At 35.6% G+C, this 14,300-nt stretch overlaps 1 protein-coding gene across 1 annotated transcript in view; it reads right to left on the bottom strand.

Annotated features, from left to right (window-relative positions):
• Positions 1 to 2,866: 2,866 nt before the first annotated feature.
• Positions 2,867 to 14,300, bottom strand: part of LOC139961442 (histidine ammonia-lyase-like) — a 36,281-nt gene continuing 24,847 nt past the window's right edge. Inside the window, exons 14-21 of the mRNA XM_071960612.1 lie at positions 14,001 to 14,081; positions 13,518 to 13,583; positions 11,860 to 11,938; positions 11,163 to 11,249; positions 10,702 to 10,836; positions 9,963 to 10,071; positions 8,615 to 8,684; positions 2,867 to 5,105 (exon numbers count right to left, since the gene is read on the bottom strand). Coding sequence (XP_071816713.1) covers positions 4,944 to 5,105; positions 8,615 to 8,684; positions 9,963 to 10,071; positions 10,702 to 10,836; positions 11,163 to 11,249; positions 11,860 to 11,938; positions 13,518 to 13,583; positions 14,001 to 14,081 — 789 coding nt within the window. The 3' untranslated portion in view covers positions 2,867 to 4,943. The remainder of the gene's footprint in view (positions 5,106 to 8,614; positions 8,685 to 9,962; positions 10,072 to 10,701; positions 10,837 to 11,162; positions 11,250 to 11,859; positions 11,939 to 13,517; positions 13,584 to 14,000; positions 14,082 to 14,300) is intronic.

Below are 14,300 nucleotides of genomic sequence, written 5' to 3' on the forward strand. Positions count from 1 at the left end.
AGAGAAGAATGTAAATCTAAGAATCAAATTACAAGACAAATGACGTGAAATCATACATTGCGTAATATATATATATATATATAACTGTGGATCATACCTTAGGTCGACAGTTACATTGACTTACACACTAAATTCAATCTAACCCTAACCCTTTTTTCTAACCCTAACCCTGAACCGACCCTAACCAAACCTTGTAAATGAACGTTTTAGAGGACGGAGAACATTATAAAGTTATTTGCGACAATAAAAAAGTTTCTTAAAATGGTAGTAAAAACAATAGGTCGACACATAAACTGTCGACCTAAGGTACATATAATGAGTATATATATATATATATATATTTATGTATATGGGTGTGTGTGATCAGTGATATAAAATATTTAATCATAAATGCATGATAACCTCGATAATCAACTCAACTCATGTATTTTCTTGTGTTTATTTTCCCTTTTCTAAATCAACGATTAGAGATGAAAATCTCTCAGATACGAAGATTACCGTTGATTGAAATATTTCGTGCCAACTAGCCAATAAACTAGTACGAGATTTGCCTGACGACAAGTGTCTTCGTGCAAAGAGTATATCTAATATCATGATCTAAGTATAACACTCAAACATCGCCCCCCCCCCCTCTCCCTCTCCTCACATGAAGATCCTTTTATGCTTCTTTCCACATGACATCAATATTACAAAGTTTTTCTAACATACTTCTCTACTGCTTAATTTCTCACGTTAAGTTATCTTTTATTTATACACATGTGATAGAAAGTGTTAAAGTCCAGAGAAGTTTTTTTTTTCTAGTTTACTCTCTTCTGCTCCGTAAAAATCAACTGTCGAAGTGATTCCAATATCTCTTGTTTCTTGAGATCAAATTACACCAAAATGAGCTTCCCTTGCATTAATTTAAATCCTTTTTTTTACTAAAATAGAAATCTCCTCGAAAAAGGGAAACTAAAGTAATAATTTGTAGTAAAAAACAAAGCACAAACAAGCAAAAACACAGAGGGAAACACCTCCCAGCGCTTACTTGCCTTTAAATACATTACATATGCAGCACAAGAGTAGTTTGCAAGCTAACCCTGGCTGAATTTTATACTGCAGATGTAGAGCAGTTATAAATCTAAACAGACTCAGCGCTTAGGCTACAATGTAACACATGGAATTTGACACCAGACAGGCCAAGAACTGTTACTGACAAAAGAAAAAAACTCTGAAGAGGTGTGAAGCTGATACAAGCAATATTATGGCAGCAACTCATCCATCATACCTATTGCCATGAGTAGTTTACTTTAGTAGAGTATAAACACCTGGAAAGACCTTATAAAATACTTGTAAAGGTAGCTGCATAAAATCCCAAGGAAGAATAAACTTTATCGACATGACTTTCATGGACTAGTAAGAGTAACGGAAAACTGTTCAATCCTTCACCAAATATGAATAACTTAATTTGCTATGTACCTAAGCCGACCTTTGACCTCCACGTAACACAGTCAGGAGGTTCTACTAGATACAGGGAAGTCAAATCAGCATAAGTTTCACATCTTCATTCAGACCTGACCTTTAGAAATTACCTAATGGTTGGACTTCTGCAAACCTTTAATGAGCTTTCACCTCTAGCAAATAGTGGAGCAATTTCACTTATCATTTGGGCAATCTACCATGCATATATATCATTTGAAAGTAAAGTTTTCAAGATAAAGTACTTTGATATTTTGACATATGGACCTCTGCTGACCCCAAATGACCTTGACCTCCACCCAAAATAATAGGGTTCTTGTACTCACTATAAGAGAGACACATGCCAAATATAAGCAATGTGATGTAACCTATCTTGGGATATCGTGTTTACAAAGTTTGTGTTTATAAGGTGACCTCTGATGACGCCACATAACCTTTGATCCCCACAAAAAAAAAACAATCAAGTTCTTGCACATATTAAAGGGAAGCCACATGCAAAATATGGGAGCCAATTAAACCTGCTATCTGGAGATAGCAGGTTTTTTTTATCCTTAATGACCTTCAATGACCTTTGCACTAGACAAAATTGTGTTAAAACTTACGCTACATAAGGCTATCCTACCATGCATTTATATATTAGCTCCTTCGATGTTCAGGTTCGGGAGTTACAACATTTTTGAGTTTAACATTTTGCCATCTGCTACCCCATATGACCTTTGACATCCATAAAAACAATAGGGATCTTGTACTTACAATGGGAAAGCCACATGAGAACTGCATAGGTTACCTATCTTGAGATATCTTGTTTACAAGTTAGGGCATCACAGACACACACACACATACACACCCGCACGCGATCAAGACTGCATAGGTTTCTCTTGGTTATACCAGGGAGCTGCTACTCTAGCAGCTCCCTGGTTATATCGAAACCAAACAATGTGGCATCAGGGAATAAATCCGGTATCGCGTCGCAAAATGGTCAATTTGCCAAAGGTGTATAACATCTTTTGTACACAGCAACCATAGTATTTTATAAGAGACAAAGAGACTTTAAAACTGCGACATTTAATTTGAACACTAAAATATTCCCTCGGCTCTTTATAATTTGTATTAATTTTAATATGTATTTATTTTTACAGTCAGATATCTCCAAGTTTTCCATATCTTTAAAAATGTCTTTACCAATTAGCAAATATATATATATATATATATATATATTTATATATATATAAATATATATATATATATAAATATATAAATATATATATATATATTTATATATATATATATATATTTATATATATATATTTATATATATATGTTTATATGGGACAAAAATAAAAGACTACGAAATAAAAAATTAATATTACCGAAAAACCATGAAATGATTGAGGTAAGGACACCGCTATGAATATTTCAGAATTTATTCACAAATTAACTTTAGTCGAACATTTGGAAGTGATAAATAAATAAAATTACATTTTAAGCACACTGTTAGGCAAATTGCAATCCCATGCCCTTTCTTTAACTTGAAAGAAAAAATAAAGAAATTATGAAGCATATTTCCGAGCAGTTTGATGTGTTTTCGTTGTGTTGGAGCTGAACACTGATTCATTAATTCAATTTCAGAGATCTGAGGAAGATGTGAACCAATCAGAAATTTATGAAGAAAACACTTGTTACAGCCACTGCATGCATATAAAAAGGGTAAGAAATGGAAATACCCAGACACATCAACCACTTTGAATATTCCAGAAGAATATCATAACAATAATATAGAAACTAACAAACTAACGTCAAAATAACAAAATCTTTATTAGCAGGGAAGGACAAAAATGTGACCACTACTCCGTGCCCCAAATATGCTACAAAGTCAAGCACTAGTCACTATGACAAACCCTCAAGAATCATTTCACTGTCGACCTAAAAGAATTTTCCACAAAACTTTGGATTAAATTTCTCAACATTTGGTGACTTTGTATGTTGAAAAAAAAAAAGAGCCATAAGTTCTTTTGGGAGGTTAAGCAGTTTCTTTGCGCCCAAATATTTAGGCAAAAATTACGAAGGCAAAAAATGGCTGGCACACAGAATGAATTTCTGTGAAAACAGTGTAAACACAAGGAGTAAATTAAAAATCGATAGTACATAAAAAGTGTATAGTTTAATTAATATAGTTGGATATACTTCAGTGTATATGGAGAGACTGAGTTAACAAAGAATAATTAAAATAGAACTTAAAATAGAATATGTTTTGAAACACAAATACAATGTAGCCTACTGACAAACTCATTCCATATTGGTAAAATAACTCGACCGATAAATTAGCATTTAACCCAGAATGCAATTTGATATAACCAAGACCAAAATGTTGGAAAAATTAACTGCCCATAATACTGACTTTATAGTTCAGCCATATTACAATTTTATCAATTTACAAAAAAAATATATATATTAAAAAAAAATTCTTTCATCTTTTCAACATAATTCAAATGTTAAAGAAATTACATTTGAGGAAATCTTAAAGTAAGTTAAAATAGATATAGGAAGAAATTTCTCAGATGGCGTTTCATGTTATTGTAAACTTTGCAAAATCTTGCCCAATTTCTTGAGATATTGGTAGCAATTCACAAATAATCTTCGAAAATGTTTCTTACATTCATTTATGTGCAACCCTTTAATTATTTATTTACAAATTTTGAGGCTACAGAAAGAAACACATAAGATAGTCAGGTTGGTAGGTAGGTAGGCAATTAAAATATTTCTTACATTTTTCAAACAAACCACAAAATTGAAGTATTTTTCATAAAAATTTATGAAAAAGAGAGTTATTTATTTTCGCTTCACTATTTGTGATAATATTACAGAAAGTCTCTTTTTTTCAGCATGATGAAAAGTAAGGCACTGTTTCAAAGTTAACAATGAATGGACAAAGATGTCAAGAAAACAATGAACATTAATTTAAACAATAGCTATTAACCTTCTCCTCCCTCCGCCTTGCTACCCCCCCCCCCCCCACCACCTCCCCTTAATAAAATCGCTCATTTATAATAGAGTGATCTTGAGCTTCACTTATAAAAAAAAAAAATTTACCTGCCTGGTTGTTATAAAATAATGTATCATCATGAATTTTATCTTCAAGCCATGACAGTTAAATAAAAATAAACCAAAGGTCACAAGGAACAGGTAAGTAGGAGGTAGGGGTATGAGAAAGCTGGCGACTTACCTTCCCTTTAATTTGTGGATGGAGAAGGGGCGGGGGAGGGAGGGGGGCGGAGTGCATTTATACTAGGTAAAAGGCTTCGTTTTGAATTACTCAATGAAACAGGCACAGTATTAAGATTATGGCATGCGTGGCGTGTCCACTACGTTATTGACCACAGGTCATATGGAAGGCACTGTGAAATGTTGTAATTCTTTGATTTAGAAGTTATAAACCTTTTAGATATTTCCATTTTCTTCAAGATAAGAGAGGATTTTTTCGAGACTCAGGTTTGTTTCAGTGTTCCATTGTTTGACGAAGTTCGAGGCCTCTTACGTTTGGTACGAGTCGAGGTGTTTAGCGTGGTGGCTGTCGGCGATGCGACTCGCACCTCCTTCAACTGATGGGCTTCGTAGTCATCCATGTAGGGCTTTACGGTTTCCCAGATCTATTATGATTCAAAGCAGAGAGATGTCTTGGTGCAAGGCTAAAATCATCAAGAGAATCATATTGATATTAATAAAATCTATAGAAGAAGACCCACCTCCTTGGGATATCATTCATTGACATCCGACTTCAATTATAGGATTTACGTTATTCTTCCTTCTTCATGCATGATGCTGCTTTTTGCACTTGCAAATACTCTCGTGTAATTGTGCCAATTCACAGCCCCAATATTCGGAACGGTTACGCAGCCAAATTTTCCCGAACGGTGCCTGCTGGATTGTTTATTGGGTTGATGAATGTGTTGAAATCTTTAAAGTGATGTTTTCCAGTGTTCCTTATTCAGACTAGTGATATATATGTATGACTCCATAGCCCACTGTGCCGTAATGTGGCACTTTCAAGTCATGTTAAAAGTTATCTTTCAGATTACTTACCAGTCGCAGCCCAAAGCTAATATGTATGTATGTATTTTAGATCCTCCTGCAAGCAGGAACTCGCGAAGAAGCCTCATTGGCTTATCAAAGCCGCAAGCTGACTGAAGTCAGTGGATATACTGTGAATTAGATTGTCAAGTTATGTCAAATTTCGAAGACAGTTATCGACTTGGCGGTTAACCTATGCAAACCAAACCCGAAGAGATTTTAACAGTGTGACATAATACTTCCACAGCAATTCTTCAATGATATTATTTGCAGTCCAAAGCAGTGGTTCTAGTTTTGACAAGAGGTTTAGTTTAGTTTAGTAGAATAAAGGAATAGGAGGGACACATAAGTCCTCATCAAGGACCCTATAGGGAGGGGTCAGAACTGAAGACACAAACACTCAGACCCGATTACAATGCTTAAAGTGCTTGTCCAAAGCATTCTTAAACCCATTCACACTACTTTCAAGTACAATTCTCTAAGGCAAACCATTCCAATCATTCACAACCCCACTAGAAAAAAGTTATGCCGCATATTAATCCTAGTTTGTGACTTTTGGAGTTTAAGACAATGACCTCTGGTACAACTACTATTAGCAAACATGACAGTCAAGGATAAATTGTCAAAACCATTCACACAATCTTGAAAACCTGAATCAAGTCACCACGTAACCTCCTAAGCTCCAGTGTGGTAAGATTCGACAGTTGTAAGCGCCTATGATAAGGAATACCCTTTAAGGAACTAATTATCCTAGTAGCCCTCCTCTGGACCTTTTCAAGTACTTCCTTATCCTTAGCAAAATATGGGTTCCAAGCCTGCACAGCATGCTCCAGATGAAGCCTAACAAACTGCTTATAAAGCCTAACAACTATTTCCTCTTTCAGAAAACTGAAGTTCCTCTTGATCATACCTAAAACCCTATTACCTCTATCAGCAGCTTCGAGATAATGTTTAGAAAGTAGTTTGCCCTATCGTGACAAAATCTGCCGAGATCTAATGTGCAAGAAGCACAGTATACTTAGTGTTTTCTCATATTACAGTAAATAATTAAATGCAGCAAACGAATTTTTTTTTTTTTTTAGTCACCAATATAGCGAATTTTCCAAATCAAAGATATTCAACGTACCCATCAAACTTGATATGAATCATGTTGTGATTAGCCATACATCCCATATCATGTGTGTTAATTTTTTTGGCATTGACTAAAATGTCACTACTCAGGCTGATTTCATTACGTTGCAATTTTGGAGAGCTACATAATATGCTATCTAAACCCTGTAGATTTTTGGCCAAATGTTAAGACCGACAACCTTCAAGAAAACTAGGTCCATCTGTCTCACAGTCAGAATCGAAGTTAAGACGCTCCTATTTTTGCACATAAGTTTTACTTTTTCTTATTTGGTTTGGCCTTCAGAAGATCAAGGCTTAAGCCATCTTACTTCCTAAAACATTAAAAATTCATCCAGAATGATGACATATGCAGTAATCTGGAAAGAAATATTCAACCAGGCTGAAGGACTCAATATAGCGAATTGATCTTCTCTTGTATTTAAAGGACCGTTACGTAAAATTCTATACAATTTAAAGCAGTGTGTCGCGTTTGGAAGAATAACAGCCAATTACCAAATGCTGTCTGATGTTGAGTTTAAACATTAGATATCATAAAAACCCATGATAAATTCAACATAAGTATTTTACCCTTAATCAATAACACTTTCCTTGACAGATGCATTTTAAGCCTAGCCTTCTTCGCATATCCCAATCTTGCTACATTTTTCGATTTGAGCTCAACAGTTACAGCAAAACTATTTGTTTTTGGCACTTTGGTTGGGGAGCTAGGAGGCTATGACTTTTAGCATTTATGGATGAATATAATAGAAGGACAAAACCACATCTAACATACACACAATAATGTGTAAAAGTACATTACTACACACAATAAGTGGGAGACAATCAGAAAGGAAGAAAACACTGCTAATATCACACATAATAAAGTGGGAATTATGTGGAACACACTATTAATTACACACAATAATCCGGAACAACGTAACAGAAAAATCATGGCTAGTAATGCCCACAAATAGGAAGAATGTTTTACTATGTTCAAAGTTTGCTGTTTACTGAGTCTAAAAGATTTGAAACGTCTAATTCCTTCAATGGAAACATGACACACTGACTTACAGATTTCACGTTCAGCTACTTGTTTGTGACTTGCAATTTGTCACTTGAAACCTTTTTTACTTCTCAAAAGAGAAAACCACACAGTCACTCTTACCGACCTTGCAAATTTGTTAGGGGGACAGCGGATTGCAAAGTCGGCAATGGCTATCACAGGGATGGCAAAGTCAGTAATTACTTTTACAGTTACATTTGTTCAACACGGCAGCATACAGAACCGTCGTACTCAAAGCCGAAGCCAACGTGAATTAATCAGGTCACACATCCAGAGTCTATACATGCTAAGTTCTTCAATACCGCCCTCATTGCCCTTCAGAAAAACATTTCATAACTGTAGTTTTTTATTACTCTTTAAGTGATCTTCCTATTGGAAGCACTCTGCTTTTATTAATTTATTCAATCCACAGTCAGGATGTGTGTGAATTGAGAATGGAACATGCTGTGCAACATGCTCTAACAACTGGAACAATCAAACCCCATCAAAACGAAGAACTCGGGATGTGAATACTCCGTGGGTCACATCTGTCGTAGCATTAAGTTGATGTTTTACGGTATATCTGTAAACTGTCACAATGCTTGTTTTCTTACAGCTCTTATTCTTAATTTTTAGAGCTGTCATAATATGCAATAACATCAGCCAATAGAAGCTACGAGACTCTGACTGGACACCAAACACTACAAACTCTAATAATTACACAGTTTTACAGAAATATTGCAGTGGCCTCATGGGACATGTTAAGAAAAAAATAAATGTAACGTTTAAATTGTCTGGAGTACCAGCTAATAGCCACAGCTCCTAATTCCCCACTCCATAAAAACATTAATTTTCCAAATCCCATTTCCCAACTACTCCCTAGTCAATTATCTCTTAGTACAGTTGATTAAAGTTATAAGATGATATATATCGTACCTTTTCTTCCTGGAGTAGTTTTGTCGCGGCGTCAATATCAACACTCATTACTCTGTCAGTTTCAAGAGCTCTGAGGAAGTAGAAATAGATTTTAGCATATTATTAAATGTTATATATATATATATATATATATATATATATATATATATATATATATATGTATATATATATATATATATATAAATATATATATATATATATGTATTTATATAACATTTATATATATACATAAATACATATAAATATATAGATGTGAGTTGCAGAGATCAAAAAAGCAAAATGTGAACATTTTCACACAACAATCGTTTGCTGTATAAACACAATAAATGAGATTTGTGAAAAATTAATTGAGTTTTTAAACCTCTTCTCCCATAACCTTGGGAAGACATATCCAAAATTGTTTTGTTTTAGTTTTGCTTTCCTTCTTTTAATGAATCAATTCTGCTGACTATTAACTTGAGGCAAGATGTCATGGCAGTAAGAATATATCTGAGATACCTGAAAAAAGAAAATATTACATATATATATATTATATATATATATATTACATATATATAACTGGGAAGCTTTTGATTGGACCACCGGAATGACCTTGTCAAAGACATGGGAGGGATAAATACGCACAGACTAGGGAGGGGTAAATACTCACAGACTAGGGAGGGATAAATACTCACGGACTAGGGAGGGATAAATACGCACAGACTAGGGAGGGGTAAATACTCAAGGACTAGGGAGGGGTAAGTACTCACAGACTAGGGAGGGGTAAATACTCAAGGACTAGGGAGGGATAAATACTCACAGACTAGGGAGGGGTAAATACTCGAGGACTAGGGAAGGATAAATACGCACAGACAAGGGAGGGATAAATACTCACGGACTAGGGAGGGAAAAATACTCAAGGACTAGGGAGGGGTAAATACTCACAGACTAGGGAGGGGTAAATACTCACAGACTAGGGAGGGATAAATACTCAAGGACTAGGGAGGGGTAAATACTCACAGACTAGGGAGGGAAAAATACTCAAGGACTAGGGAGGGGTAAATACTCACAGACTAGGGAGGGATAAATACTCACGGACTAGGGAGGGATAAATACTCACAGACTAGGGAGGGAAAAATACTCAAGGACTAGGGAGGGGTAAATACTCACAGACTAGGGAGGGGTAAATACTCACAGACTAGGGAGGGGTAAATACTCACGGGCTATGGCAGGATAAATACTCAAGGACTAGGGAGGGGTAAATACTCAAGGACTAGTCAGGGGTAAATACTCAAGGACTAGGGAGGGGTAAATACTCACAGACTAAGGAGGGGTAAATACTCACGGCTAGGGCGGGATAAATACTCACGGGACGATGCTACGGACTAGGGCGTGTACAGCTTCAAGAGGTGCTGTTGTCTTCAGAGGACGAAGAAACTCAATTCCTTGGCAAGCTGCCAGCAGCTCGATAGCAAGCACTGTGGATTAGAAATCAATTGTCAAATAAAAATAACAAATCAGTGGTAGTAAGGTCAATAACCAAAAATGCAATAACACATTGTTTAATAAAAAAATATATTTTAAACATTTAAATCAGTATTAAAGAGATACATATAGATTAATACAATCAATTCAATGACTCCACTGCTTGATGTGAAATATGCTTAAGAAGACTTATCTTTCAAACTCACCCCTCCCTTCTTCACCACTCCCTCAACCTCCCCCCCCCCCCCTGTTAGACATATATTGTTGTGACATATCAAAAGCAACCCCATCCAATGACCAAGCAAAGACGATAGACATTTACTCAATGTCTTATCATATCTTGTCCTTCATTGGTAGGATACATATTCAAGTTCTGCCTCTTCTTCTTGCCCACCTCCCAAACAACAGCCATACCACTCTCATGAGTAAGTAATCCCCCCTACCCCAAGCTATAACCCCATCCCCTTCCTCTCATCCCTGCCCTCTTTCAAGAATGTACTTGTAGGACTGTCCTAAATCAATTAGATAGTCTGATACACCATTCTACATGTCTATTGTTAGGATATCCAATGACAAAGCCTAAATATTCTATCATTTATTGAGTGAGAGTAATTGTTTTTGACCTTGTTCAACATGTTCGATGACTTGTAATGACTTCCTGGCAGCGAATCCTCCCATGGAGACGTGATCTTCTTGTCCTGCGCTGGTTGGCAAGGAATCCACAGATGCTGGATGGGTCAGAACCTTGTTCTCTGAGACTGTGAAAGATATCATCAACAGGCAAAAAGAAAGAAATTAAATACTAATAGGACCAACCAGAAATAACTAATAGTGCTCACGTACAATATTCGAGCTCCTCGTAAAGAAATCTTCCACTATAGCAACTTGTCGCATTCATTTAATGCATAACGTTTTATAGGTGGTAGGTTAGGCCTAGGCTAACTACACAAAATCATAGTGTTTTGTGTGTGCCTGAAATAAACAGTGATAACTTCCAACTCTCTGCTGGCAATCATATCACTCCATGTAAATGAATTAAAGCACTAAACACTCAGTAACTAATTACGATGGTTAACGAGCTTACCAAGGGAGGCTGCTGTGCAGTGGGCAATCATGAAGCCCGAGTTTAATCCACCATCTTTGACAAGGAATGCTGGGAGTCCGCTCAGATCTATTAAAAATAGCAATTCCGGATACGATTAAAGCTGTCAGATGTGTATGAAATTCTGGCCAAAGATACACACAAAACCACACCTTATAAAATTTACATGATTCTATTTAATCTGGATGGGTGACTTTCATTCCTTGAGAGTATAGATTTTATTGGTTCTTTAATTAAAAAATAGTTCATAACGATGTCCATCAAAGGACTCATTCTGCTTTGCTGGTATTACTTTAAGTTAAGAAACCCTAAAACTATGATACCACAATAAATTGGCTGAATGTCTGTATGTAAGTACCATTGTCTAGCTGTAGGTAGGGAGGTATATGTCTTTAACATTTTAAGTTAGTTAAAAATAAAATTAGCATTGATATCTCAGGGGGAGAGGATTGTTCAGAATCTTTTGGCACTTCTTATAATCTCCTAAAAACTCACGATACAACTATATCCATTTGTAATAGTTGTCAGCAACTACTTTTTATTGTGTTTTCTTTCTTTCCTTGACAATAATTGGGGGAAGGGTGAGGTGGGGTGGGGTGGGGTGGGGTGGGGTAGGGTGGGGAGGAGGTGAATGAAGAAGAGAGTTGGGATCCATGTTTACATTAACAAATCTTCTCACCTTGGTTTATGAGTCTTTCTATTCTTCGTTCACTCATATTTGCCAATTCATGAATGCCAATCGCCAGGTAGTCCAAAACCTACAAAGAAATTCAAAATGTGAAAACTTTTACTACTCCACAATCTCACCAAACCATCTTTCTTTGGCTTACAATTTTTGAGAAGAACATCTCCTGATTCATTACTAACCATGCCTCAATCATGGACAAAAGGGTGTGAAAGTACCCATTTTGAAAGTAAATCTACAACTTTTTCACATACTTTTATTTTGTACTAAACCTTTCTTCTCTTTGTAAGAGTTCCCAATTTTGCATTTGATATGAGAGTAGTGTCAATGTGATCTGCTATAACACACAACAGGTGTATCTTTAAATATATTACCTCAGAGGTTATTTGTGGGGAATATCAGGTGTAACATTTGTGAGACATTAGGAATAAAAATTGTTTGAATTGGTAATAAATAGTATACTAGCATACTTCCTTGTATTCAATGGATAATTTATGTTTAATTTTTCATCTGTTTGACTCAACTTCTTTAGGGTTATTTCTTTTATTCTTTTATTGTAAAGATTACAGAATACATTCCTTTCTAATAATCATATCATTTTTTATATTTCTAAGTGCCAATTTTAAACCTTGAAATCACAAGATGATAGCTACCACTAAGACATAATCCATGTATTAATCCCCCCATTTCCCCCCCCCCCTGCCCCAATGGAAAGAATAAGCAAAGAATAATCAAAGGAATAAACCAAAGATCAGGGGATTATGGTCAGGGGAGGGGAGGACATCACTAATAAAGTAACATGTAAATAACAGAACCTAGAACTGTATTAGTTTTAATTTTTCATTCATGGTAAGATCTAAAAGCTGCAGCACCCCACCCCATCCCCTCCCTATATATCTTTGCCATCCCATCCCCTCCTCCCCCCCCACATTAAGACATCTAGCCATTTCTGACTATGGATTGAAATACCCTTAATCCACAATCTATTCTGCTTTACATACACACAAAGAAACGAGTCCAATTTTTAGAAACCATCACAAACAACCTAACCAATCTTGCACCCCAATTGCCACCCTCCCTCTAACATCCATATCATCAAGTCGGTAGTTATAATATAGGTTAGTGTAGCATTGAGTGAGCATGGGTTTGTCTTATTAGGTTCGTGAAGACAAAAACTAGTGGATTGCAATTCCCAATAAATGTGATTTATGACATTAATGACATCATTACTGATGAACTGCTTAAAAGAACAGTAAGCCTATAGATGGCGCCATTTAAGAATTAAGTGAACAAACAACAACAACATGAACCATTGATTGCCAAAAATATACTACAGAAATAAAAAGAGAAGAAAAAGAGAAAATTCATCAGCCTAGGATTTGACCTCTTCACCTCTTAAACCTCAAGATACTTTTGTCCTGATTGAAACAAATTTATCCCAATATTGAAAACAATCTTATGGTGAAACATTAAAGACAACAAAATCAACCCCAAAAATGGTCTAATAATATTTAGGGGACATGAATGGAATGGAATAGAACAACATATGAGCAAGAAGAAGACATGTTATACTGCATTGGCTACACGCTAGACTTTTGTGCTACATGATGTATCTTACTATCTTTATTGGAATGATTTGATTTAATACTTACCTTAGCTGGATATTCTCCATGAAAGTTGCCTGCAGAGAGAATTTCTTGCTGTTCTGTAAAGACAATCTGTGTTTGGAATTAAGGATAAGAATCACTCTTTGATGAAATAGAGTTGCTCTCATTTAAATATTCTGAGTGATAATGAAGCTGCAAAATGGGTGATAGGTAGGGGAATAAAGGTAGGGTGTTGGTGATTGCAGGTAGGGACATAATAACAGTTGAGACATATTTTAAAGATACCGGTTCTCAAATCAGGTTTTAAGACAGCTAGAATTTCCCCTTATGAAACACGAATTTCTCAAGTAGCTTAATGAAACTAAAGATCTGAACTTACAACCAGGGATTCAATGGGGTATAGGTACAGTAGCATCATGACTGTGGAAAGGGGGGGATGGGGTGAAAGAGTAGCTGTGCTTCAACAACTATGACAACATCAATCAAGTGGAAATAATTTGAAAATAATGAAGGTAATAAAAAGGATACTGGGTTATCTGTGGCGCTGTTCATCTCTGTGGTAATGATTCCTTTCACAAAATCGATAGTATCATGGACAATACCATGAACCTTTGAAGAGAGAATAATATCATATAGATTAGTCCCAAGAACAAGAACAGATTATAAAAGTCATATTTTTGTACGAAAATATAATAATTAAAAAAAACCTGTAGAAATTCCTAAAGTCAATATGTTCATTTAAGGTGAGACATTGTTTATTAATCAAAATCCGTGTTTAAACATCACACGCATTTCACATTATCTTCACTGAAGATTTACAGCAATATT

This window comes from Apostichopus japonicus, chromosome 20 (genome assembly GCF_037975245.1).
Source record: "Apostichopus japonicus isolate 1M-3 chromosome 20, ASM3797524v1, whole genome shotgun sequence".
Classification (NCBI taxonomy): Eukaryota; Metazoa; Echinodermata; class Holothuroidea; order Aspidochirotida; family Stichopodidae; genus Apostichopus; species Apostichopus japonicus.